The sequence below is a fragment of the Mustela nivalis genome (assembly GCF_964662115.1).
Source record: "Mustela nivalis genome assembly, chromosome: 19".
In the NCBI taxonomy this organism is placed as follows: Eukaryota; Metazoa; Chordata; class Mammalia; order Carnivora; family Mustelidae; genus Mustela; species Mustela nivalis.
Window position 1 is genome coordinate 21,635 of NC_139038.1, and position 23,727 is coordinate 45,361.

Here is a 23,727-nt window from a genome sequence, read left to right on the forward strand (position 1 = left end):
GTGGACCTCTGCCTACAGAGCCCCAAGAAGCAGCTGTTCCCACTCCCCCATTCGGGTATAGAGCTGGGCCTGGGGACACGCCTCTTCTGTGGGGCAGCTGGGGGAGAGGGGATGTGGATGCGCGGTGCCCTGTGGGGCCACACAGGCACAGGTAGGGAGAGGCCTCTGAAAGGACAGAACTATTCCAGAGGGCCTTCCTGGAGGCGGTGGCCACAGGTGGCCTTCTGACTGAGAAGGTGGAGGGAGGGATGTCCAACCTGCAGAGCAGGCAGAGCCACATCAGGCCAGGGACCCCCGGGGTCAAGTGCATGCGCATGGCCCTGGAGAGGTGAAGCAGAGAGACAGGCCAGCAGAGAAGGATCTGGGCCCAGTGTCCTACTCAGGTGATGACAGACACACACAGAGGGACAGAGGCACTAGAGAGGCCTCATCCACTCGAGCTGCCTGCCCGGGACAGCGGCCAGAGCCAGGCCGGCCTCTTTGTGTTCAGTCAGAACGGAGCACACACTCGGGCACCTTTCGAGTCCCTTGTGGCCACATGTGGACTGGTGAGATGGAGAACATGCCCATCCCCACGGAACGTGCTTGGACAGTGCTGGGCAGGGGCCAGGGACTGAGGCCGCATCAAGAAGCAGGCTCAGCCCCGCAGGACAGTACCCGCAAGGTGGGGAGGTCCACGAGGATCGCTGAGCCCACAAGGTGGGGAGGTCTGTGCTGCCCAGCAAGGCCAGCCGCAGGGCCTGAGTGGGCATCATTCAAGTCCCCATCTTGTGGGCTGCGTCCCATGTGAGGCCCTTGGCCCTTGGTTGTCCCCATCCTGTGTTTGCAGAGCAGGGAGGATCCCTGGCATTTGGTAAATCCTTACCAGCTCGAGGCTGAGCTGTATCCATGGCCCAGCCTAGAAAGTGCCTCCTGTGGACACTGCCCCCACAAGTGCCGGCGGGGGCACAGAACACACCTGGATTTTGTGCCAGGAGCGTGTTTGCCCTGACACGATTTTGCACATCCCCGGATTGCTGAGGTCCAGCACTGGTTGTCGTCCCTGCTGCTCGGGTGTCTGCTAAGTACCTGTGTTTACAGAATGATAGTCCCCCTTCCAGAGAGCCCTGTCCGGTGGCCAGGGCAGAGGGCTACGTGTTAATCCTGGGGGAGGGGCTGTCTGCAGCTCACTGTGGGGCACAGATGTCAGACTCAAGGGGGTCCTAGAGTTCATTTGTCTCCTGAGGGGGAGACCTGGAGGCAGGGAGGTCGTGGGTCATGCCAGGGCTGCACACAGAGCCAGCCTGAGGAGACTCGGCTGTGCTCACCGCCCCCCACCCGCAACGTGCTACAGAGGCGTGGGGCAGCGGCTGGGACCGGGCTCTGGGTTTGTGGTGGGCCATCGTGGACTGGAGCACAGCGTTGCTCTAGACAGAGCCTTCCTGTCTGCTTGCCAGTCCAGGAGGGTCCAGGATGAGCCTGGACATCTTTGCTGTGGCATCAGGAAAAGTAGTATGAAAGCGTTTGCCTTTGAGCAGGAGCCGGAAATGGGGCCAACCAGCAGTTCTCGAAAGTTCAGTGTGATAATGTGGTTCGAACAAAATGGGTTACTGTAGTCAGTACATAGCTGCAGGCCTTGTCAAGGTCTTTACAGTGCTACTGGGCACTGTTGAGGCCCCAGAAGGTGCTCCAGTATGCATGTTACCCAAACTCCAACCTCTCTGAGGACTTCTTTTGTGCTACAAGTCCCTGGGCAGGTGAGACACACAGTTGGGAATGCTGACTTATCCACTGGGAGACACGAGGGAAAGATGGTTCCAGGAAGGTAGAACAGTCGAGCAAAGGCAGTGGGTGTGGGAGAGCAGGAGACAGCAGGTGGTGCTCCCTCAAGCTCAGGGGAAGGGGAAGGGGCAGGGGCAGAGGGAGCTGACTGCGGTCCTAACCAGCGGGGGCCCTGATGGAACTTTGGAAAATGGATCACCTCCTGTAGGGCTCAGAAGTGGCCCCAAGAGAGCCTCCCTCGCACCCTCGCAGTGGGGGCTGTCTGGGCAGGTGGACTGCTGGATGGCTGAGAGTGGGCTGAGGGAGCCTCTGTGCAGCCTGAACCTGGCCCCCAGCTCACGCCCCAGGAAAGTCCCCTCATTCTGTGTGAGGTGGTTCCTGGCTGCCCCAGCTCCCTGGGTTCGGGAGCCAGGGGCTGCCTTCAGCCTCTGCCTTCCTGGAGAGCCTGCATCTGGCTGGCGGTGGAGACCTGGTGGGTGGGGGGCTGCGCAGTGTTCAGTAGCCTGCTCCTTCCTAAGGGAAAGCCTGGCCGGAAGAGTTGGCCCATCCCCATCCCGGGGTCCAGATACTTCCTCGCTGGCTGATTTCAAGCTGGTGTGGGGGACACGCATCCCCTCCCTCTATGCTGTTGGCACCTGCAGAGGCGACAGGTGTCAGCGGCCCCAAGAGCACTCAGTAGGGTGTCGTAAAGTAAGCGGGAAGTGATGAGGTTTCAACGTTTATTGCTTTTTTAGGCTGACTTACGTAGTTGTGTGTTTATACAGATTGGTCTTCAAGGATGACTTGGATAGCGGGCTCACAGCACTCTTGGAAGCATGACAGCCTGTTTTCGCTGGCGGCACAAGCCACCAGAACCCGCCTGCTGGAGGGTTTTGACAGTGATCAACCTTTTGTTTCGTCCGGTTTTCTCTAGGCAAACAAGGGAGCAGGAGACGCCCCCTGACTTCTTTTATTTCTCGGACTATGAGAGGCACAACGCGGAGATCGCTGCCTTCCACCTGGACAGGTGAGTCCTCCCGCCTGCGCCCTGGGTCTGAGCACCGTACGTGGGGGGGGGGGTGTCCCCCCAACACCCCGCCGGGAGGGTCCTGTCATTACCCCGTTGTGCAGAGTAGAAACCGAGGCAGGCCGTGCTGGTAACCATTGCCCTGCAGCGCAGAGGTGGGTCTGTCCTGTGATGGCCTAACCCAGAGAGTCATGCTGCGTACCCCACACCAAGGACGGTGCCGGGCGGGAGAGGACCCAGAGCAGCCGGTGACCTGGGCGGGCATGGCCCACCAGGGAGGGGGGGAGGAGTACGAGTGCTGGGAGTTTTAAGGCAGGGTGTTTCGGGATGTCAGCCCTGGGGCCACGTGAGACCAGGGGACACGAGTCTCACACCCGCTCCCCCACCACCCGTCACCCGTCTCCTAGGACAGCCCTACCAAGCCACATGTGAATGCCCTTTCGGGGTCCACACCGCCTCTCACTGCTGGGGAGCTGGGCAGGGGGTGGTGAGTGGCCGTGTCGTGAGCCTCTCAGCAGCCCCCCTGCCTGCCCAGAGCTGTGCACCCTCCAGGGGCAGTCATGGGCCTGGCTCCAGGGTCAGTTCCCAGAGTCCAGGGGATGGGGGACCCCACCTTGGAACGCAGAGAAAGGGGTTTTCATTCCTCACCAGCCCAGAGCTGGCCGGGGCATGGAGGTGAGACCCTCTCCCCGTCCCTTTCCTGCCAGGATCCTGGACTTCCGCCGGGTCCCGCCCGTGGCCGGCAGGATGGTCAACATGACGAAGGAGATCCGGGATGTGACGAGGGACAAGAAGCTGTGGAGGACCTTCTTCATCTCCCCAGGTAAGCTGCCCCTCGCCAGGCTTCCCACACACGTCACCACGAGCCTGCTTCCCTTTCCAAGATGGAGGAGAAAAACTGGGAAGAACTCTTGTGTGACCAAGCCCTCATCCTGACCCTGAGCGTGGTGCATCCCCTGGGGGCGGGGCCACGCCACAGGACCCCGGGCTGCGTCGCCACTCCATGTCAGCCATTTCTGCAGGTTCTAGTGCACGCTTTCTGGGGATGTTGCTCAGTGTTCAGAAGTTAAGATAAAACATGACCATGTCCCCACACTCACCCCCGGGTTACCTGTCACCAGCGTCCTTCCACATGAGACGGCTGCTCTCCGGCTCTGTCTTGGACTAGTTCAGAGGCTCACTGAGGGACTGGTGTAGGGCCGGCAGAAAGGGCCGGCCTGTAGCTGCCAAGAGCACGTCGTGCCTGTGGCCACTCGGGCTGGAGAGCGTCCCTGTAGCCAGAAACGAGCCCATTCCGTGTGGGTCGCCCCCATACCCTGCGGATGGGGCCTGCCCGGAGGTCCCACACACAGGGCGCCCTGGGCACTGTGTCATCCCATGGCGGGCAGGCTCTGGGCCGTGCTACCACAGCAAAGGGACATACACATTAGTAAGCGCCAGCTGCATACCAGGCTCTACCATGTAGAGCTATGTACCTGCTAGAGGGTTCCCCATTCGATTCCTAGGCAGGAGTGCGGGGGCACACTGTCTCCTCATCCCCCCTTGTGCGTGATTCTGTGGAGGCATGGCTGACACGCCGTCACTAGTAGCCAAGGGCAGAGTTCTGTGAATTTCGATGAGCAGAGAAGCCCCGGTCCCGTCCTGCCCCATCTCTCCAACGATGCGGTCTGTTCCCGGTCTCTGAGAGCTACTGAGCCTTTCCTACCGTTGTGCACAAGTGGGGGTGGCACACGGGTGTAACTTTGTCTCCCGGTGCTCAACGGCACCATGTCAAGAGTCCCCCGGGTCGTTGCTTGGTGTCCTGCGTGCTCGTCGGAGTCCTGTTGTTGTGTACGGACGCACCGCGATGGCTTATCCCGTCGTCTGCTGATGGGCCCTGGATACATGGGACTCAGTGACTTGCCCAAATGAAGGGGAGGAGCTGGAGTCTGAGTATCAAGCAAGACAAACAAACCAAGAAACTTCTCTATCTTGCTTTCTTGGTGCAGAGGGAGCTCCCCTCAGGCACCTGCCTCTGGGTCCAGAGGTGCTCGCCCGGGCGCGTGGCCGCCTCGCTGGGGGCTCGCAGGGAAGGGGCTGTGCACCTGGCAGCGTCCAGAACCCCACGACTGATGTCCCACAGGGGCGGCTGAAGGCTCGTGGATTCCTTCTTAGACACAAACCATGGAGCTGGTTCTCAGTCTGAGCGGGTGACGGCACGGGCCTGTCCCACTCCGGCGGTGTGCCGTTCCGTGTGCTGCAGCTGTCATGTTCCAGGTGCCACACGACAATCGCAGGGATGTGTGGTTTTCTTTAAAGCAGCAGAGTGGCAGGAGCGAGCTTTGACCTCGTTCTAGAAAACAAAGTCTGTTCAGACTCACTGGTAGCCTTGGTGCTTTGCCTGCCCTTCTAGAACCCTCCATTGCCACACTGCCCACAGAGCTTTGCTCGAGAACCAGGTGCATGTTGGAGACATTAATCGGCGGCGGACATCCCCTCCACCTCCAGGGGCCCGAGTGGTTCTGTCTGGGGTCAGTCAGGAAAGGGAAACGTGCCAGGAGCTGACAGGGGAGCTTGGTACCGGCTGGGAGCTAGATGGGCGCGTGCGAGGTAGAGATGGCTTGACCCTCAGGCCTCACGGGTGGAGGGTTCTGGTGCAGAGTCACCTGTTTGCTGGGTCCTTGGCCCGTCTTCCCCCGAGGTCTCAGGTGTTGGAGGAGCTGGCCTTGGGGTGTGGGGAAGGCAGATTTTCCCAGCCAACCACCTCGATTATCGTCACTGAGATGAAAAAGGGCTCACATTCCTTCCTCCTGCTCGCCCGCTTCTGCCCAAGTGCAGGGCTGAGCCAATGACCGCCCCCCTGCACCAGCCTCTGACTCGCTTGCTAGACTGGTGTCGACCCAGTCACCATATTCAGCATTCGACCCACGAGCATGTGCTGCTGGGGCCCTCGGTCAGGTGGGGACACTGAGGCACGAGGAGGGGAAGTCCCATACCAAGGTCATACCCCTGGGAAGCTCTTGGGGCCCTGCCCTGGCCGTTCCTTTAAAATCTTTTTTTTTTTTTTTTTAAGATTTTCTTTATTTGGCAGACAGAGATCACAAGTAGGCAGAGAGACAGGCAGAGAGGGAGAGGGAAGCAGGCTCCCCGCCGAGCAGAGAGCCTGACGCGGGGCTCCATTCCAGGACCCTGGGATCATGACCTGAGCCAAAGGCAGAGGCTTTAACCCACTGAGCCACCCAGGCGCCCCCTGGCCATTCCTTTAGAACAAGGCTTGGCTCTCTGGTGAGGACGCTATGCCCTCACAAAGCGCCTTTCTGTCCGAGCATTAACCTGTCTCACAGCAGCTTCTGCCCTTAGATGGCAGAGCCCAGGGCTCCAGCCCAGGGGATCAGATAAAGGTTACCCTCCTGAACAAGGAGCCGCCGCCTGGCCTGAGGCTTATGGTGCGTCAGTGGGACGTGGACGAACGTGTCGACACAGGCGAGCTCATAGACGGGTCCGTCCCACATTGTCCTGCTGCACTGGTTCTGGGATCACGAGGTCCCAGGGAGGCAGAGAGGCCGGTGATGCAGGCAGGGGCTCACTGTGCGCAGGCAGCACCGTGGGAGCCCCTGAGCTGCCTTCCCGTGTCCCCCAGTTGGCTGCTCACCAGCCACAGAGACCCTGCGTGGTCCAGAGAGGAGACCCCTTGTCTGGGAAGCTGGCCGTTTGCACCGCTGGGAAGGGGCCTGAGCGTGGTGGCCGCCATTCTGACCGCCGTGTCCCTACATACTTCAGGCTCTTGAGAGCTCCCCCACCCACCGCAATCACAGAGTCACTGACCATGAGGACGTGAACCTCACCACTGTGTGCACACAAGTGCCATAGCGTCCTGGACCAGTACGGGACACCTGGCCAGGCGTCTGGCAACAAATCAGCAAACTAGGCAGCGGGAGATGCACGCTAACCCTAAATGACCCATGTTCCCTGCGATCTGAGTCCCGTACCGTAATGTTCACCCTCTTTTTGCGGCAACTAAACGACCAAGGCATTTTATTCTTGTTTTTTAAGTAACGTGTCCATACCGCGCGTGGTTAAATGGAGTAACATTTGTTCTGCTTTTATTTTTTTAGAAGATTTTTATTTATTTATTTTACAGGCAGAGATTACAAGTAGGCAGAGAGGCAGGCGGAGAGAGAGGGAGGAAGCAGGCTCCCCGCTGAGCAGAGAGCCCGATGCGGGGCTCCATCCCAGGACCCTGAAATCATGACCTGAGCCAAAGGCAGAGGCTTTAACCCACTGAGCCACCCAGGCGCCCCTCTGATTTATTTTTTTTTATGAAGTTCATCATTTTGGAGGGTGCGGTTCTGCAGCTTCTAGTGCATTCGCGACGTGCCACGTCAGCACCTGTTCCAGAACGTTCTGTTCACCCCTGTTTGCCATCACCCCCCCGGGCCCCCCACCCCTGAACCCCCAGGGTTTCTGTGTGCCGTTGCCTATCTGGACGTTTCACACACACAATGCGACAGCGTGTGGCGTCTGTCACCGAGTGTCACGTTCACATGGATTGTCCCCGGTGGAGGCTTCCTCCTGGGTAAAGAGTGCACCCTGTTCTATGGAGGGACAGCCCCGGGGGGACAGCGGGGGGCCCCGCAGCTCTGTTCCCACGGGCCCTTGGTGCCGGGTGCTGCATGCACGCGTGCTCGCTTCCCTCGAGGGTAGCATTGCTCTGTCATGGGTCCTTCCACACTAGCTTTCAGACAGGCCACCAGCCTGGCTTCCACAGCAGCCACACCGTGTCCAGCCCAGTGGTACTGAAGCAGCTCCCGTGTCCCCATGCCCTCAGCAATACCCTTTAGTGTCTGTTCTCCCGACTGAAACTGGCTGGGGGTGTAGGAAACGGGGTCTCACCGTGGTCCCCGCGGCACTCCCCTAATGACCAAGGTGGGGTCATGTCCGTGTTGGCTGTTTCTGTAGTTTCTTTAGGGGAAAATCTGCAGAACTCCTTGGCCCATTTACGAGTGGGTCTATTTATCTTAGTGGGTCGTAGGAGTTCTTCATGTGGGCTGTGTGCTAGACCCTTGTCAGAGCGGAGACTGGCAAGCGTTCTCTCCCGCCAAGAGCATTATACTTTTTTCATGGGGAGAATGCCTCTTTTAAGCCACTGAGCATGGACTCTAGAATTTCGGTAGGTGTCAGTCTGAGATCCTAGTGCCAGCTCCCCCAGTTGTGTGGCCTTGGGCAGGTCAGCGCCCCTCTGTGGGCCTTAGCGTTCGTACCACAGGCAGCACTGATTTGTGAGATCCAGTGGGAGAAAGTCAGGGAGCCTGGCTGGTCAGGTGGACGGTGTGGACTGGGCCTGGCCCATTGGGTGGATGGTGTGGACAGGGGCTTATCGGACAGACAGTGCAGACAGGGGCCCAGCCCATTGGGTGGACAGTGTGGACAGGGGCCCGTCAGACAGATGACGTGGTCGGGGCCTGGCCTATCAGATGGATGGTGTGGACAGGGGCCCATCAGGTAGATCGTGTGAATGGAGGCCCAGCCCGTTGGATGGATGGTGTAGACAGGAGCTCACCCCATTAGGCAGATGGTGTGGATGGGGGCCCAGGCCATTGGGCAGACGGTGTGGATGAGGGTCCAACCCAGCGTGGATGGTGTGGATAGAGGCCCGTGGACAGACAGTGTAGACCGGGGACCATCAGATGGATGGTGTGGATGAGGGTCCAACCCAGCGTGGATGGTGTGGATAGAGGCCCGTGGACAGACAGTGTAGACCGGGGACCATCAGATGGACGGTGTGGATGGGGGCCCATTGCACAGATGGTGTGAATGGGGGCCTCTGGGGCAAACGCTGTGGATGGGGGCCCAGCCTGTCCAGGCAGACAGTGGACAGGCCCAGTCTGTCAGGCAGACAGTGTGGACGGGGGCCCGTGGGACCGATGGTGTTGAGGGGGGTCTAGCCCGGATGGGTGGTGTGGAGGGAGGCCTGTGGGGCAGATGGTTGAATGTGGCCCATGGGACAGATGGTGTGGACTGGAGCCTGTGGGACAGACGGTATGGAGGGAGGAGGTCTAGCCTAGGATGGATAGTATGGATGGGATGGGAGTTCGGCCCCGAATGGACTGTGTAGACAGGGGCCCGTGGACAAATGGTATGGAGGGGGACCATGGGACGGACAGTGTGGACAGGTGTATGGCCCAGGATGGATGGTGCGGACAGGGGCCCAGCCTAGGATGGATGGGGGGGCCCGTGGGACGGATGGTGTGGACATGGCCCGTAGGATGGACAGTGTGGACGGGGGCCTGTGGGACCGATGCCTGTGGGACAGATGGTGTGGACGGGGGCCCATGGGACAGATGGCATGAATGTGGCCAGTGGGGCAAACAGGGGCCTATGGGACAGATGGTGTGGATGGCGGTCTAGCCCAGGATGGACGATGTAGATGGGGACCTGTGGGACAGACAGTGTGGACTGGGGCCCAGCCTGTCAGATGGATGGTGTGGATGGGGACCCATCGGGCAGACGGTGTAGACAGGGGCCTGGCCTGTTGGACGGACGCTGTGGACGGACACTGTGGATGGGGGCCCGTGGGGCAGATGGTGTAGACAGGGGGTTGTAGGACAGACCGCGTAGACGTGCCTCATGGGACAGACTGTAGACAGGGCTGGCAATAGGGCATTGCCCCCCTCACCTGTGTGCCTGTGTGTCCCCAGCCAACAACATCTGCTTCTACGGGGAGTGCTCCTACTACTGCTCCACAGAACACGCCCTGTGCGGGAAGCCGGACCAGATTGAGGGCTCACTGGCGGCCTTCCTGCCTGACCTGTCCCTGGCCAAGAGGAAGACGTGGCGGAACCCCTGGAGGCGCTCGTACCACAAGCGGAAGAAAGCAGAGTGAGTGTCAGGCAGGCCCTGCCATGCGGGGCCGCATCCTTCTGCTGGCATCGCAGGGGTCTCAGAGGCTTCTGCCCACTGTGCTCAGACGGGCCTCGGGCCTGCTGCCAGCCTCAGGCTGGAGGGAGTATCAGGAAAGGGGGGCACACGCAACTCTGCCTGCCCCCAGTGGGCGACACCGCCCCTCATGCATAGAAGGCAGGAAGGGCGGCCTCATTCTGGGAACCAGACGCATCCCCCACGTGGTGCCGCCGGCCCAGTGCAGGCTGGAAACACAGCCTCTCAGGACTGGAACTCTCTGCATTCGCTCCGTGCCTTTCTTGTCCCTGAAGACATGGCTGTGAAGGGGTCTCTGGGGTGCGGTGTCCAGGTCCTAACCCTCCAGAACCCTGGCATCTGGAGCGAACAGCAGCCTCCAGACATGGCTTGATCACCTCCCAACCCCCTGCTCGTGTTAATGCAGCCTCAGCTGGCAGCTCCGCTCTGTGGTGATCTTAATGCAGCCTCAGCTGGTGATCAGCCTCTGTGGTGATCTTAATGCAGCCTCAGCTGGCAACTCTGCTCCTGTTAATGCAGCCTCTGCTGGCAGCTCTGCTCTGAGCTGCCAGCAGAGGCTGCATTAACAGGAGCAGGGGGTTGGGAGGTGATCACCTCTCTCCACCCCAAGTCCTCACTGCAATAATCCCGCTGTGCTGAGCTGGTCTGGGCCTCCCTCTCCACCCAGAGAAGGAAACTGACCTTCTCACATGGGCTCCCCCACAGGTGGGAAGTGGACCCCGACTACTGTGAGGAGGTGAAGCAGACGCCCCCCTATGACAGCAGCCACCGTGTTCTGGACATCATGGACATGACCATTTTTGACTTCCTCATGGGTAAGTCAGCAGCCCGGGCTTCCACCAGGAGCGTCCACCCTGTGTGTGACCCAGCAGGGGTCAAGCCCCTGCTTTGCTCTGTCCCTTGGGCTCCAGGCTCAGAGGTAGAGAGTTGGCTCCTGAGTTTTCAGCTTGCTTCTCTCCACAGGAAACATGGACCGCCATCACTATGAGACTTTTGAGAAGTTTGGGAACGAGACGTTTATTATCCACTTGGACAATGGAAGAGGGTGAGCCGCGTTCTTACTCCTCCAGACCCAGGAGGACCAGGCTCTGAGTGGGGGATGGTGGCCGTCCCCCACAGATGCTGTGTGTGTGATGCAGGGTGCTGGCCCTGGGTCTCCAGCTCCTGACGGCAGGAAGCATTGGTAGTGTTACTCCTCCTGGTCCCCAGGGTCACCCCTGTGTGCTGAGTCCTGCGATGTTATCATGTTGCCCAGGAGAAACTGAGGCCCAGAGAGGCTGCTTGCCCAGAAAGGCCGTGAGGAGCACTTTGCCCATCACATAGTCACATGGGATTGGCTAACTGGGACATGTGGCTCTCCCTACCCCACAAAGAGGGCCTGTGGCCACTGCATGCTGGGCCCTGGGCTGTCCTGGGCCACCGAGGAGAGCCGTCTGCTGGGTAGATGTGGGTACAGGGACCTGCCTTTCCCAAATGATTACTAGTGCTGGTGCTAGGACAAGTTGGCACCTGGCACCTGGACAGTTGGGTGTGGGGGCTGGGGACACCCAACTGCCAAGGACAGTACCGTGGCCAGACCCTGGGGGCACCTTCTCTGCTTAGCCTGTCTCAGACCCCAGTATAGCAGCCAGAACACTAGGGTACTTTCAGGGACATGCCTCATCCCAGGGCCTGTGTCTGGTGCTGGCACAGCAAAGACAAGACCACACAGCCCAGGTGCTAGGGACACAGTGCCAGAGTGCTGGTGACAGCCGGGGGTGCTGGGGATCTAGTGTTGGTGTGCAAGGGAGAGCCAGCCGGAGTGCTGGAGACACTCAGCTGGGGATGCTGGGGCACAGTGCCGGGGTGATGGGGATAGTCAGCCAGGGGTACTGGGAACTCAGTGCTGGGATGCTGGGGACATTCAGCCAGGGGTACTGGGGCACAGTTCTGGGGTGCTGGGGATGCTGGAACACAGTGCTGGGGTGATGAGGAGAGTCAGCCAGGGGCACTGTGGACATGGTGCTGGGATGTTGGGGACACTAAGCCAGAGGTTCTTGGGACAATCAGCCAGAGGTGTTGGGGATACAGTGCTGGGGTGCTAGGGACACTCAGCCAGGGATCCTGGGGCACAGTGCCGGGGTGATGGGCACAGTCAACCAGGGGTACTGGGGACACAGTGCTAGGGACAGTCAGTTGTGGGAGCTGGGAACACATTGCTGGTGATAGCTGGAGGTGCTGGGGACAGTCAGCAGGGGGCACTAGGGATATAGTTCTTGGGTACTAGGGACACTCAGTAGGGGTGCTAGGGGCAGTCATCCAGGGGTGCTGGGGCCACTCAGCCAGGGGTCTGGGGACAGTCAATCCAAAGTGCTGGGGCACAGTGCCAGGGGCACTGGGGACACAGTGCTGGGGACACTCCACTGGGCATACTGGGGGCACTCACCCAGGGGTGCTGGGGACAGTCAGCTATGGGAGCTGGGAACACCGTACTGGTGCCAGTCAGCCAGGGGCTGCTGGGGCACAGTGCCAGGTGGACACTCAGCCGGTGGTGCTGGGGACAGTGTTGGGTTGTTGGGGACACTCAGCCAGGTGTGCTAGGGAGAATCAGTTGGGGGTGCTAGGGACACAGTGCCAGGATGCTGGGGCAAGTGCCAGAAGTACTGGGGATAGTCAGCCGGGGACCCTAGGACACAGTGCTGGGTGCTGAGGTCAGCCAGTGGCACTGGGGACACAGTGCTGGGATTCTGGGGACTCAGCTGGGGTGCTGGAGACACAGGGCTGGGTGCTGGGGACAGACAGCCAGGGGCACTGAGGACATATTGCTAGGGTGCTGGGGACACTCAGCCAGGGGTGCTGGAGAGACCGTGTCAGGGTGATGGGGACAGTCATCTGTGGGTTCTGGGAACACAGTGCTGGGGACACTCAGCCAGACGTGCTGGGTTACAGTGCCAGGGTGCTGGGGCACAGTGCCGGTTGTACTGGGGATACTCAGCTGGGGGTGCTGGGCATAGTATTGGGGGGTGTTGGGACACTTAGCCACAGTGCTGGCTAAGTTCCTGCGAGGAGCACTCAGCCAGGTGCTAGGTTATAGTGCCAGGTTATAGTTGGGGTCACTCAGCTGGGGGCACTAGGGACACAGTGCTGGGTGTGTTGGGACCCTAACCCAGGGGTGCTCGGCACAGTCAGGTGTCCTAGGGACACCCAGCTGGGGTGCTGGGGTCATAGTGCTAGGGACACTCCACTGGGGGGTGTGGGGACACTCAGCTGGGGTGCTAGGTTACAGTGCCGGGGGTGCTGGGACACTTAGTCCCACACCGGGGACACAATGCTGTGATGTTGGGGACACTCAGCCGGGGGTGTTGGTGACAGCTGGCTGTGCTGGGGACACAGTGCTGGGGTGCTAGGGACAGTGAGCTGAGGGTGATGGGCACAAGGCTGGGTGCTGGGGACACTCAGCCAGGGGATATGGGGCACAATGCCAGGATGGTGGGGGAAAAGTGCCAGCATGCTGGGGACACTCAGGAATGCTGGGGCACAGTGCTGAGGTGCTGGAGTCAGCCAGGGGTGCTGGGGACACAGTGCTAGGGACACTCCACAAGGGGGCGCTTGGGACAATCAGCCATGGGCATTGGGGACACAACGCCAGGGTGCTGGGGAGTCAGCTGGGGGTGTGGGGGACACTCAGCCGGGAAAGCTGGGGCACGGTGCCAGGGCTGCTGGGGAGAGTCAGCTGTGGGCGCTGGGAACACAGTGCTGGTGACGGTCAGCTGAGGGCACTGGGGACCTAGTACTTGGTACTGGGGACAGTCAGCTGGAGGCACTGGCGTCAAAGTGCTGGTGGGCTGGGAACAGTCAGCCCAGGATGCTGGGCATATAGTTCTGGGGTACTGGGGACACTCAGCCAGGGGTGCTAGGAACAGTCAGTTGTGGGTACTGGGGCCATCAGCCAGGGGCACTGAGGACACGGTGCTGGGGTGATACAGGCAGTCAGCCAGGGGTGCAGGGGACACAGGACACAGTGCTAGGGTGGTGGAGATAGCCGGGGCACTGGGGATACAGTGCTGGGATCCTGGGAATACTCAGCTGGGGGCGCTGGGGAGTCAGCCAGGGGTGCTGGGGATCTAGTGCTGGGTTCTGGGGACAGTCAGCTGGGGACACTGGGGTCAAAGTGCTGGGGACAGTCAGCCAAGGGTGCTGGGCATATAGTTCTGGGGTACTGGGGACACTTAGCCGGGGTGCTAGAGACAGTCAGCTGGGGGTGCTGGGGCCACTCAGCCTGGGGCACTGGGGACAGTCGGGCAGGGGCACTGAGGACACGTGCTGGGGTGATGCTGTGGTTGAGGACACTCAGCTGTGGGTGCTGGGGTCATGGGCGGGGTGGTAGAGACAGCTGGGGGTGCTGGGGATGCAGTGCTGGGATCCTGGGGACACTCAGCCAGGGTCACTGGGGAAAGTCAGCCAGGGAAGCTGGGGACACTCAGCCAGGGATAGTAGGGACAGTCAGCCAGGGGTGCGGGACACAGTGCCGGAGTGGTGGAGACAGTCGGGGGCACTGGGGAGAGTCAGCCAGAGGTGCTGGGGTCGGCCAGCTGGGGGCGCTGGGGACACAGTGCTGGGATGTTGGGGGCACTAGGCCGGGGGTGCTGGGGACACTCAGCCGGGGATGCTAGGGACACAGTGCTGGGGACACTCCGCCGGATGGTGATGGGGGCACTCAGCCAGGAGTGCTGGGGCACAGTGTCGGGAGTGCTGGGGCACAGTGTCGGGGGTGCTGGGGCACAGTGCCAGGGGTACTGGGACACTAAGTCGGGGTGCTGGGGTATACAGTGCAGGGGGTGTTTGAGACAGCTGTGGGAGCTGGGAACACAGTGCTGGTGACAGCCAACGGGTGCTGGGGACACTCAGCCAGGGGTGCTAGTTACAGTGCCGGGGTGGGGGACAGGCAACCGAGGGTGCTCGGACACTCAGCCAGGGTGATGGGGAAAGTCAGCTGGGGGTGCTAGGGACACAGTGCTGGGGTGCTGGTGATAGGCAACGGTGTTGGGGACACTCAGCAGGGATGCTAGGGATAGTCAGCAGGGGGTGCTGTTGATAGGCAACTGTGATGGGGACACTCAGCCGATGTTGCTGGGGACACAGTGCTGGGGTGGTGGAGACAGCCAGAGGCGCTGGGGACACAGTGCTGGGTACACTCAACTGAGAGCACTGGGGACACTCACCCAGTGTGCTGGGACACTCACCTGGGGGTGCTAGGGACACAGTGCTGAGGACAGTCCACTGGGGGTGCTGGGGACACTCAGCCAGTGGGCTGGGGCACAGTCCTGGGTAATGGGGACAGTTAGCTGGGGCGTTGTGGACACAAAGCCGGGACTTGGGGGACAGCAGTGTCTTGGGGACACACTGCCCCATCTCCATGGCTGTGGCTCTCCAGTAGGGCACACAGGGCGCTGCCCGCTGCAGGGCTGGGGTCCCCCATGGAGTGCCCTGTTGCAGGCTCTGCACACAGGTGTCCTGTGTGTCGTGTCCCCAACAATTCTGTGCTTCCTCGGCAGGTTTGGGAAGTATTCCCATGATGAGCTGTCCATTCTGGTGCCTTTACAGCAGTGCTGCAGGTATGGTGCCCCACTCTGCGTCCCCCCGCCCCCCGGGGAGCCCTCAGTCCAGCCACAGATTGGGCAGAGGCCCCCAGCCTCACTCCCACAGCCTGGCAGCATGCAGCCCAGCACCCGGAGCCCGAGTTGTGGCATCCCCAGCCCCTCCCGGCGCATGTCTCAGGCCAGCCGTGATGGCCCCCATCACAGATGAAGACACTAGGGCTCAGACTGGCGTCCTGCCCCCCCAGCACTCTGTGCCCCTCGCTGCCACCCTCTTTGGGGCTCCCCCCTCATACCTCTTCCCTTTACGGGTGGGGAACCAAGCCATGGGGCAGAACCAGGAGCTCCCTGCCCGGGGAAGGTGTGTGGGGCTGAGCTGGGCTCAGTCTCCCGGATGCATGGGCCATCCTCCCCGCCCCTGCGTCTGCCTGGAGTGTCGGGTCCCTGCGGGCACTGCCAGGCCTCCCGTGGCCACCTGCTCTGCCAGGCAGGACCCTTACTGCAGCGCCTCCGGGAGGCAGGGGCCCGCCTGGGACTGCCCCTGGCTTGGTGCCGGTGTCCCCTGTGCCCAGGCCCCAGAGGCTGGGGCCTGACCTGTCTCTCCCCGGCAGGGTCCGGAAGTCCACCTACCTTCGGCTGCAGCTCCTGGCCAAGGAGGAGTACCGGCTGAGCCTGCTAATGGCAGAGTCCCTGCGCAAGGACCGCGTGGCCCCCGTCCTGTACCGGCCGCACCTGGAGGCGCTGGACCGGCGGCTGCGCATCGTGCTGCGGGCCATTGGGGACTGCGTGGAGAAGGACGGGCCGCACAGCGTGCTGGAAGACGACCTGGATGCCGAGCACAGAGTGCCCCCCGGCAGGTAGTGACCGAGAGCCGCCGGCCTGCCGTGGAGGAGGGACACGTGTGTCCACGCTGTGATTCGGAGACTGCGGGAACAGATGGACCGCTCCGTGGGTCAGGCACCGCAGGCCCCACGGGACTCACGGTGTCCGCTTTGAGACCGGAGAAGGCTGGGGAGGGGGCGCTCTGCTCATGGACAAGGCGGCCTGGCGGCGGGGGCCACCCACCCTTCTATATGGGAAGGAAGCCTTTACTGACTATTTTGTATTTATACTTGGTGTCTATGTATATAAATAGAGCGACACCTTGCAGACCCCAGACCACCCACCAAATGCACACGTGGGGGCCGCGCCCCCTGGGGCCGGCCTCTCCTGCCAGGTGTGCTCCCACTCTGGACCTAACTTGAAACAGACTCCCACCTGTCCTCCCTCCTGGGAGGCCCGCGGCCAGACGGCTCACGGTCTCGGCCCGGTGCACGGCGGGGCTCCCGACGGCGCCATAGGCTGGTCGGCGGGCAGACTCCCAGTTTCAGAGTGACGTCAGTGACCACGTCTTCCGTTTCTCAGAGCCACCCGGCAGTGCCTGGGACCTCCCTTGGCGGCCCAGGGTGCTGCTCGTCTCCTGACTTCGCTTTGATCATTGGTGCAAAGACATCACACGGGCTCCTTCAAGGGCCTCGGCAACAGGCTGAATTTTGCAACATTTTTGTGGAATAGTTTGCAATGTGGTAAAAGTGCAATAAAAATAGAGCAAATGTATGCTGGGGTCTGGGCCCCTCACGCCCTGAGCTCAGCAGCCACCCGGCCTCCCTCCACATAGGTCAGGCCTGGAAGAGGGCAGAGCCAGGCTCAGCTTCCAAGGTCCAAGGGGCTGTGGCTGGGAGGCAGGAGGTGGGGGAAGCCCCCTGTCCCACTCCTGGTGTGGCTGACCAAGCTGGGCAGGGGGTCCCTGAAGACATGGGCCAGTCCCAGAGGGCAGCATCACATCTACACAGCCCAGGTGTGCCCACTGGAGCCAGGAGCAGTCCGGCCCTGTAGGCCGCAGGGCCTGAATCTTGCTGGGAGGCCTGCCTGGGGGCTCCCCGAGATTGTTGCCTGCAGGGGCTCAGTGTGGGTACGGGGCACTGCGACAGGCCAGCCCCAGGGGTTCCAGGGGGAGGACACTGATGAGCACTGACATAAACCCCAGAGAGTCCCAGGGAGCAGAGAGTCCTGCGTATCAGAGCCCTGGCCACCTCCAGGGCTCCCAGCCCCTCTGGTGCCCCAGGACCACTGGTTTCTGTGCACCTGGCTCCACGCAAAGCTGCCACCACAAATTATTCCAGGTCTCTAAGGCAAAACAGCAAGGTTCATCTTGTTTTCCTCATTTCACAGGTGGGGACACGGAGGCTCAGGGAGGGGCTGACATACAGCACAAAAGTCAGTTTAGGTTTCCAGAATGGCCAAGCCGTTGCCTGCCAGGCGGAGGGGGTACGGCCCACAGCAGAACCACAAAGGGACCTCAGGCTACCAAGGAAGTAAATGGGGGGATGATAAAGTGAACCCCAAAGGCAGCCCCCATCAGTAACCCACCTGGCACTCACTTCCCACCCAGCACTCCCCTGGTAACACCACTGGCTCAGGCGTCCCTGCCCCTTCCTGCCTGTGGCTGTACCTGCGTACCTATGGCCTCACCCCACCCCCCAGCCTCCTGCTGGGCCCCTGTCCCTGCTGCACAGGGAACAGGTAAGTACCTGGAGGAGGACCTGACGAGGTCCCACGATCAGAAGCAGCCAGTTCTGCTGCCGGGAGAGCGTACCCCCCAGCCTCCTCCCAGGCCGCCCCAAGAGAACAGAGGGACTCTGAAGCCAGGGCTGCTGTCCTTACCCCCCAGGTCCCCGGTCCATGTGCCACGGGGCCAATGGTGCTCACTGGGTGGCTGGGCTGCTGGAGGCAGGCCGGAGGGCCCGCTGTTGACCTCGACGGACCCTGGAGGTTTGCAGGGTGGTGAGGGGGACACACAGCCAACTCCCATGTGCGGCTCCAAATAACAGGGATGGCAAAGGGACAGAGGAGATGGAAATCCTGGGGCAGGGCCATGTGCAAAGACAGGTCTCCCGAGCTCCTGAGTGGAGGCCCGACCTCCAATGTGCCAGCATTCACAGACAGACCTTCAAGGAGGCGGTTCAAGTTGAAGGTGGGGCAATCCCCCAGGACTGATGTCCTTGCAGGAGGAGGAAGCACCCCTGCAGATCGCCCCCGGCACACGCAGGGGCAGGCCACACGGGGCGGGCCACGTGGGGACAAGCAGGAGACCTCACCAGGAGCCAGCCCGGCCCCTGGTCTTCAGAGTCCGGCCTGCGGACAGTGAGAGAACATGACGCCTGTGTGTCCGCGGCCCCGCGCAGGAGCTCTGAAGCAGCGCCCGCGGCACGGTGGGACATCCACATCTGGGCTTTTCCCTCGGGTCCCAGCACAGGACTCCCAGGTCTTTTGGAGCTGCCTGAGCAAAGGGAGGAGGAGGAAAGCAGGGGGAGGCCAGTGACAGGGCTGGCCAGGAAGAGCATTGTAAGCAAGCACACAGTGGTCACCCAGATTCATGTCAGAACCTGTCTCTGGGACCTGGAGTCCAATCAAACCAAACCATTCCCCGGCGCACCCACGGCTGTGGGAGAGAACTCAGAACCAACACCCAGACCACCCTTTCCCCCGGGACTCCAGTGAAAGCTCGTGGGGTGCCAAGAGGCCAGAGCGGAGGGAGCAGGTCCCGAGCAAGCAGGAGAAAAAAGGGCTTCCCACTCAACTCCTCTTGGTGCAAGTCAGCTTTCCCGGAACCCTTACCCACCCGTCCAGCCGTCAGACCAGAGAGCATCTCACCAGAGGTGGCTAGGGGAAAGTGCGGGCAAGAACTCAAACAAAACCCCCCTCAGTCGGCCTGGGAACTCCTTCTGGAGACTCGAGGGGCAGGGAGGGGGGGAGGCAGCACCCTGCCCGAGGCCATGGGGGACAACATGCGTGCAGAGGGGCAATGCAGGTGGGTGGGCACCCCCTCATTTCCCAGCCCCTCCCCAGAAGTCTGAGATGCACGAAGGACAAAGGACACCCCCCATGGCTCAAGAGAAGGATGACAAAGGTGCCTCACAAACCGCAGGCCCTCCCGGGTGCACCCTCTGGCTCCCCAGGCCAGCTGGGAGGAACCTGAATGCACAGACCACGGGGGCCAGAGCCTCAGAGGCCAAGCGCCCGGGCAGAGCCTCCGGCAGGCTCCCAGGCGGTCCAGCCGCAAAGCCTCACCTCAGCGGCTTCCACTGTCACCCAGATCACAGAGCCACCCCCACGCATCCATCCCAAATCCTGACCAGTTTCCGAGGAACATTCCGCTCCTCCCAGCACCCCACCCAGAGGGACCTTAACAGAAGAGGCGAGCAAAGGAGGTTGCAAGCAACCTCTGCCTGGGTGTGGTGTGTGGGGAGTGAAGGAAGACAAAAGAGCAGAATCCCAAAGCCCTCCCCCCCGCCATGTGGGGAGGAGCTGCCCATATGCACGGAGGGAACTTTCTTACTCTTCACGGCATTTGGAAGGAAGGGTTCAGAGCTGGCTGGGACCTGCCCACCTGGGAAGTGGGAACAGCGTCCACTCTATCTCACAGGGTAAGGACGGCTCCTGTCCTGCTGGTTTTAAAGGGTCAAATGGGGTGAAGCTGTGAAAGGGGTCAGCTGCTGGGTGGGGTCTGGTGGGGTCCACACTGGGGCCTCGGCCCAGATCAGGCTAGGCTGCTGTGCCCACCCGAGGCCCCTGGTGTGGCCATCCCTGTGGGTCGCAGGGCTTTAAGAGGCAACTTCTCTTCACCAGGCTGACTGCTGTAGCCAGATATGTCCTGTGGCCACCATCAGCCAGGAAAGGCCCCCCACCCGACCCCACCCCACCCCGGGATGGGGTGGGCACCAGAAACACTGCCCAAGACTGGTCCACTTGCACCACCTAGAGGAGAGCCCCAGAAAAGCAAGAGCCACACTGCAGGGCCCAAGGACCACCCCCAAATTCAACTCCCGGAAAGTCGGTCCAGACAGTAAATGTCTGCTCTTAGCCTAAGCCACTAGTTTGGAGTGGCTTGTTATGCATCACACGGAACAAAATGCACCTGTCAAGACTTTTGTATGAACTTCAAGAACATCTCCATCCATTCACAGTTGCTCCAAGCTCACTTGCTAGGAGCAGAAGATCAGCCTGACTCCATTTCTATATCCTAGCTATTCCTGTTTCTGCTGAGCTACTGCACAGGTCCTTGCAATGAGCAAAACACAGGTCGGTTTGCTCTCCTATGTTGTTTGTGAGACAGACTGCACACTCTGCTATATGCCTGCTGCCCGTGGCCTGCCTCCCCTCGAGAAGCAGGCCTTCCTCTTACTAGGACCTTGGCCCCGCTATAGAGGGTCCCAAGCCCTTGTGAGCCTCAGTCATTAGCTTGATCCACGGGATCTCCGTGGGTAGGAGTGAGTGTGAGGCAGGGACAGAGTGCAAGGGGGCAGTCTCCCCACCCCACCTGGGGGCAGGATTTACATAATTAGCTTTGTTCTTTCGTTGGTCATTCATCACACCGAAGTGTAGGGTTCTGGAAAGGAATGTTTAAATATTTGTGAATGCCCTGTTTTGCTTCTGATTTTAAAAGAGCCATGATTGCTGGCCAAGAAGAAATCCCAAGATACTAATTGCCTCCATTTACCTTGGCTGCCAAGAGTGCACACTCAGCCACAGCCATCAGAAGCTTATTCTAATGCCTATGGTGTTGGTTTGGAAAAGTGACATGGATGTGATTTTTAGATTTCTTCTTAATTCTCCCCATGCGTCACTCATGGAAAGTTTGGGAGCAAAAGAACCAAATTTCCCCTCGGAGCTCCAAGGGAGCTCCAGCCAAAACACTGTGGGAAAAGACTAGGACCTTTCCTCTGTGGGAGCTGCTGCACACTTGCCCAGCTGGAGAACTTCTCACAAGGTCTGGAACACGGCGCGCTCCGCCAATGCCAGCCCAGCACAAGCAAGCCTTGGAGGCCTCTGCTCTTTAAGGTTCTGGTTTGATTTTTAAGGAAACTGGGCATTAATAAATCTATATGCCCAAATTAGCAAATGATTATCCACATAAGGAGTTTCCCAAAAGTATTTACATTTAAAAGACGACTTATAAATGAGTTCTGATTCATTCAATATCCTGTAAGGTTAAAAATCAAGTTCTTGAAGAATGTTCTATGTTAGCCGTTTTGCGAACAGTTCCCACTTTCAGAAATCGAAACTGAATATTCAGCGTGTGGACGGAGTCTGCTTCTGAACGACTGAATTACCGGTGGTTTCTATTTTCATACCTTTCTCTGTTTTATACACTTTCTGGAACAGACACAGCCTTTAATTAAACAACACAGCAGGGTCCAAGCAAGCCATGACTTGGCGTAACAGAGAGTGTCTGAAGGTCCCCGTGTCCCCTTCCTTTCCTCATCCTCTTTCCCGCTGCTCCAAACATAAAAACAGATTGTTTATCAAGACCAGAATTTTCTTCTTGCCATTTGGGAAAGCATCCCAACCGGTAGGAGTCACTGCTGCCCTTTTGATATCTGTGAGTGGCACCGCATGGCCAGTTTGGGTGGGCAGGTGAGAACCACCGATGGGCCGGCGTGGAGACCCTTCCCGAGGGCTGGTGGCCCCGGGGATCTCCTCCATGTGCCTGTGCCACGTCTCCGCCCAGCCTCCCGGCCACACATTCGGACATCCGGAGTCTCCATCACCTTCCTGGAGGGTCTGAGTTCGAATCCTCTCCCTGCCACACACAAGGGGGCGTCACACAGGCGAGACCCCGTGGAATGGAATCAACCAGGCGTGTCCAACTCGAGGGACCGTCCCGAGAGGTGAACCAGTCGGTGTATGTAAAAACATCTCAGAACCTTCCTGACTCTATTTGCTACTGACACCACTGTGTTCAGTAGAATTTCAAGGACGTTTCTGCCTAAAAATCAGAGAAGCCTTCTCACTTGCCAGGCCCCATATTAATAAGTTCATTTTAAAGTAATTCAGATAAATGTTCCACAAGTCTAAGGAACTAAAATTCATTAGGCTTGTTTTTGAACCGACCAACCGGTACTTCCTCCTGATCCGAGGGAACCATGTGGAGGTCCCGTCCTTTCACGCTTTACTCGCCCGCCCACCCCCTGTGACCTCACTGGGAGAGTCTAGGACGGGACCAACCGAAACCTCAGAGGGGGTGAGGGACCCGGCCTGCACTCCCCTGCCCAGGTGGCCTGACCAGACTGTCCCCTGCTGCCACCCCCCCCCCAATCCCTGCCAGGACGCCAAGGCCCCTGCTGACCTCTCCCGGGGGCTGTGCCCTCTCCTGCCCGTCCATGTCTGGCTTCAGCATCTCCTCCTCCTTGGCCACATGCCACACTGGCCACAGGCAGCTCCTGTCAGCTCGGACAGGCTGCTTGTCCTCTTGGTGGGTTTCAAAGCAGCTGGCAGGTGCCTCGTGCTGGGTTCCGGGTCCAGAGGAAGCTCCCACGGATCAACCAGAACCAGACTAGGGACCCGGCACCCCGACAAGGTCTCAGACCCAGCGGCTCTGAAGGTGATCGGCTTGCACCCACAAACACAGACTCCAGCAGAACCAGCCATCCCGTTGAATGTGTCTACTGGCTTTACACAGAAGCAAGATTCCACCAGGGGCGTCACAAAATGCATCACAGGATTTGGGACCAAATGCCCACCCCAGCAGAGGAGCCCAGCTGCAACTGGGAGAAAAGGTCGCCTCCTTATCATGCTGTTACAACATTCAGGGTTTTCCATCGACCCCCATAAGTGACACCTGGGGGAGGACAGAGTTTTCGGTAAGGAGAGCTCTTCATTGGAAGTGGTCTTTGGCTCTGATCATCACCACCAGTGGGGCGCAGGGCCCGGGATTATTGTCATCTGCTTCTCCATGGGCTGGTATGTGGCCTTTCCAAGGGAAGGGACCATTTTCAGGGGCTGGGCCAGCTTACATGATGTGTAAGGTGCTGAATGGGCCAGACGTGACCCAGGCCTGGAGGTGACAGCTCCCCTGAGAGGTGCATCTCTGGGCTACTCTAGCTCAGGGCTCCCTCCTCATGAGGTTCAGGGTTAAGGGGCCATAGGAGCCATTCGCCGAGGGGTGGAAGGTTGGAGTGAAGCCACCATGTAGTTTCCCGCTTGTCCATCATCTGTGTGACAGAGGCTTCAAGGTCCTTCTTGTAGCCTGGTGCACAGGGTCCCCTGATGCCGACTGACCTCGCTGGCCAGGACAGGGCTCCGGCCCATCCTACCTGCTCCCACTACATCTGTCTGACCATGCAGCTCCTGCGGAGGCCAAGCCTCAGAACCCAGACTCTCCGAGAAGGCAGCTGGAGCTGGACAGAAAGATGTGGAGGGAAGGAGGAGGACATGAACAGGATCTGGCAGAGAAAGTCCCCGTGGAGCCGAGGGGATGGGATTCCCTCTTCAGCACAGACGGCCTGTCTCCAATCTTGTTCCCGAAGCCTGGCATCTGGGGTCTCCAAGCTGCAGGGTCATCTAATTAACCTTTTCATTTTGAGATAATCATAGATTCCATGCAGCTGTGAGAAATGAAACAGAGATCCTAGGGACGCTTTACCCAGT

General features: G+C 60.0%; 1 protein-coding gene across 1 annotated transcript in view; it reads left to right on the forward strand.

The window, feature by feature from the left end:
- Positions 1-16,854, forward strand: part of FAM20C (FAM20C golgi associated secretory pathway kinase) — a 37,335-nt gene extending 20,481 nt beyond the window's left edge. Inside the window, exons 4-10 of the mRNA XM_082713899.1 lie at positions 2,675-2,767; positions 3,475-3,590; positions 9,445-9,625; positions 10,388-10,497; positions 10,646-10,727; positions 15,217-15,276; positions 15,870-16,854. Of these exons, the coding sequence (XP_082570025.1) occupies positions 2,675-2,767; positions 3,475-3,590; positions 9,445-9,625; positions 10,388-10,497; positions 10,646-10,727; positions 15,217-15,276; positions 15,870-16,119 (892 nt within the window). The 3' untranslated portion in view covers positions 16,120-16,854. The remainder of the gene's footprint in view (positions 1-2,674; positions 2,768-3,474; positions 3,591-9,444; positions 9,626-10,387; positions 10,498-10,645; positions 10,728-15,216; positions 15,277-15,869) is intronic.
- Positions 16,855-23,727: the final 6,873 nt, after the last annotated feature.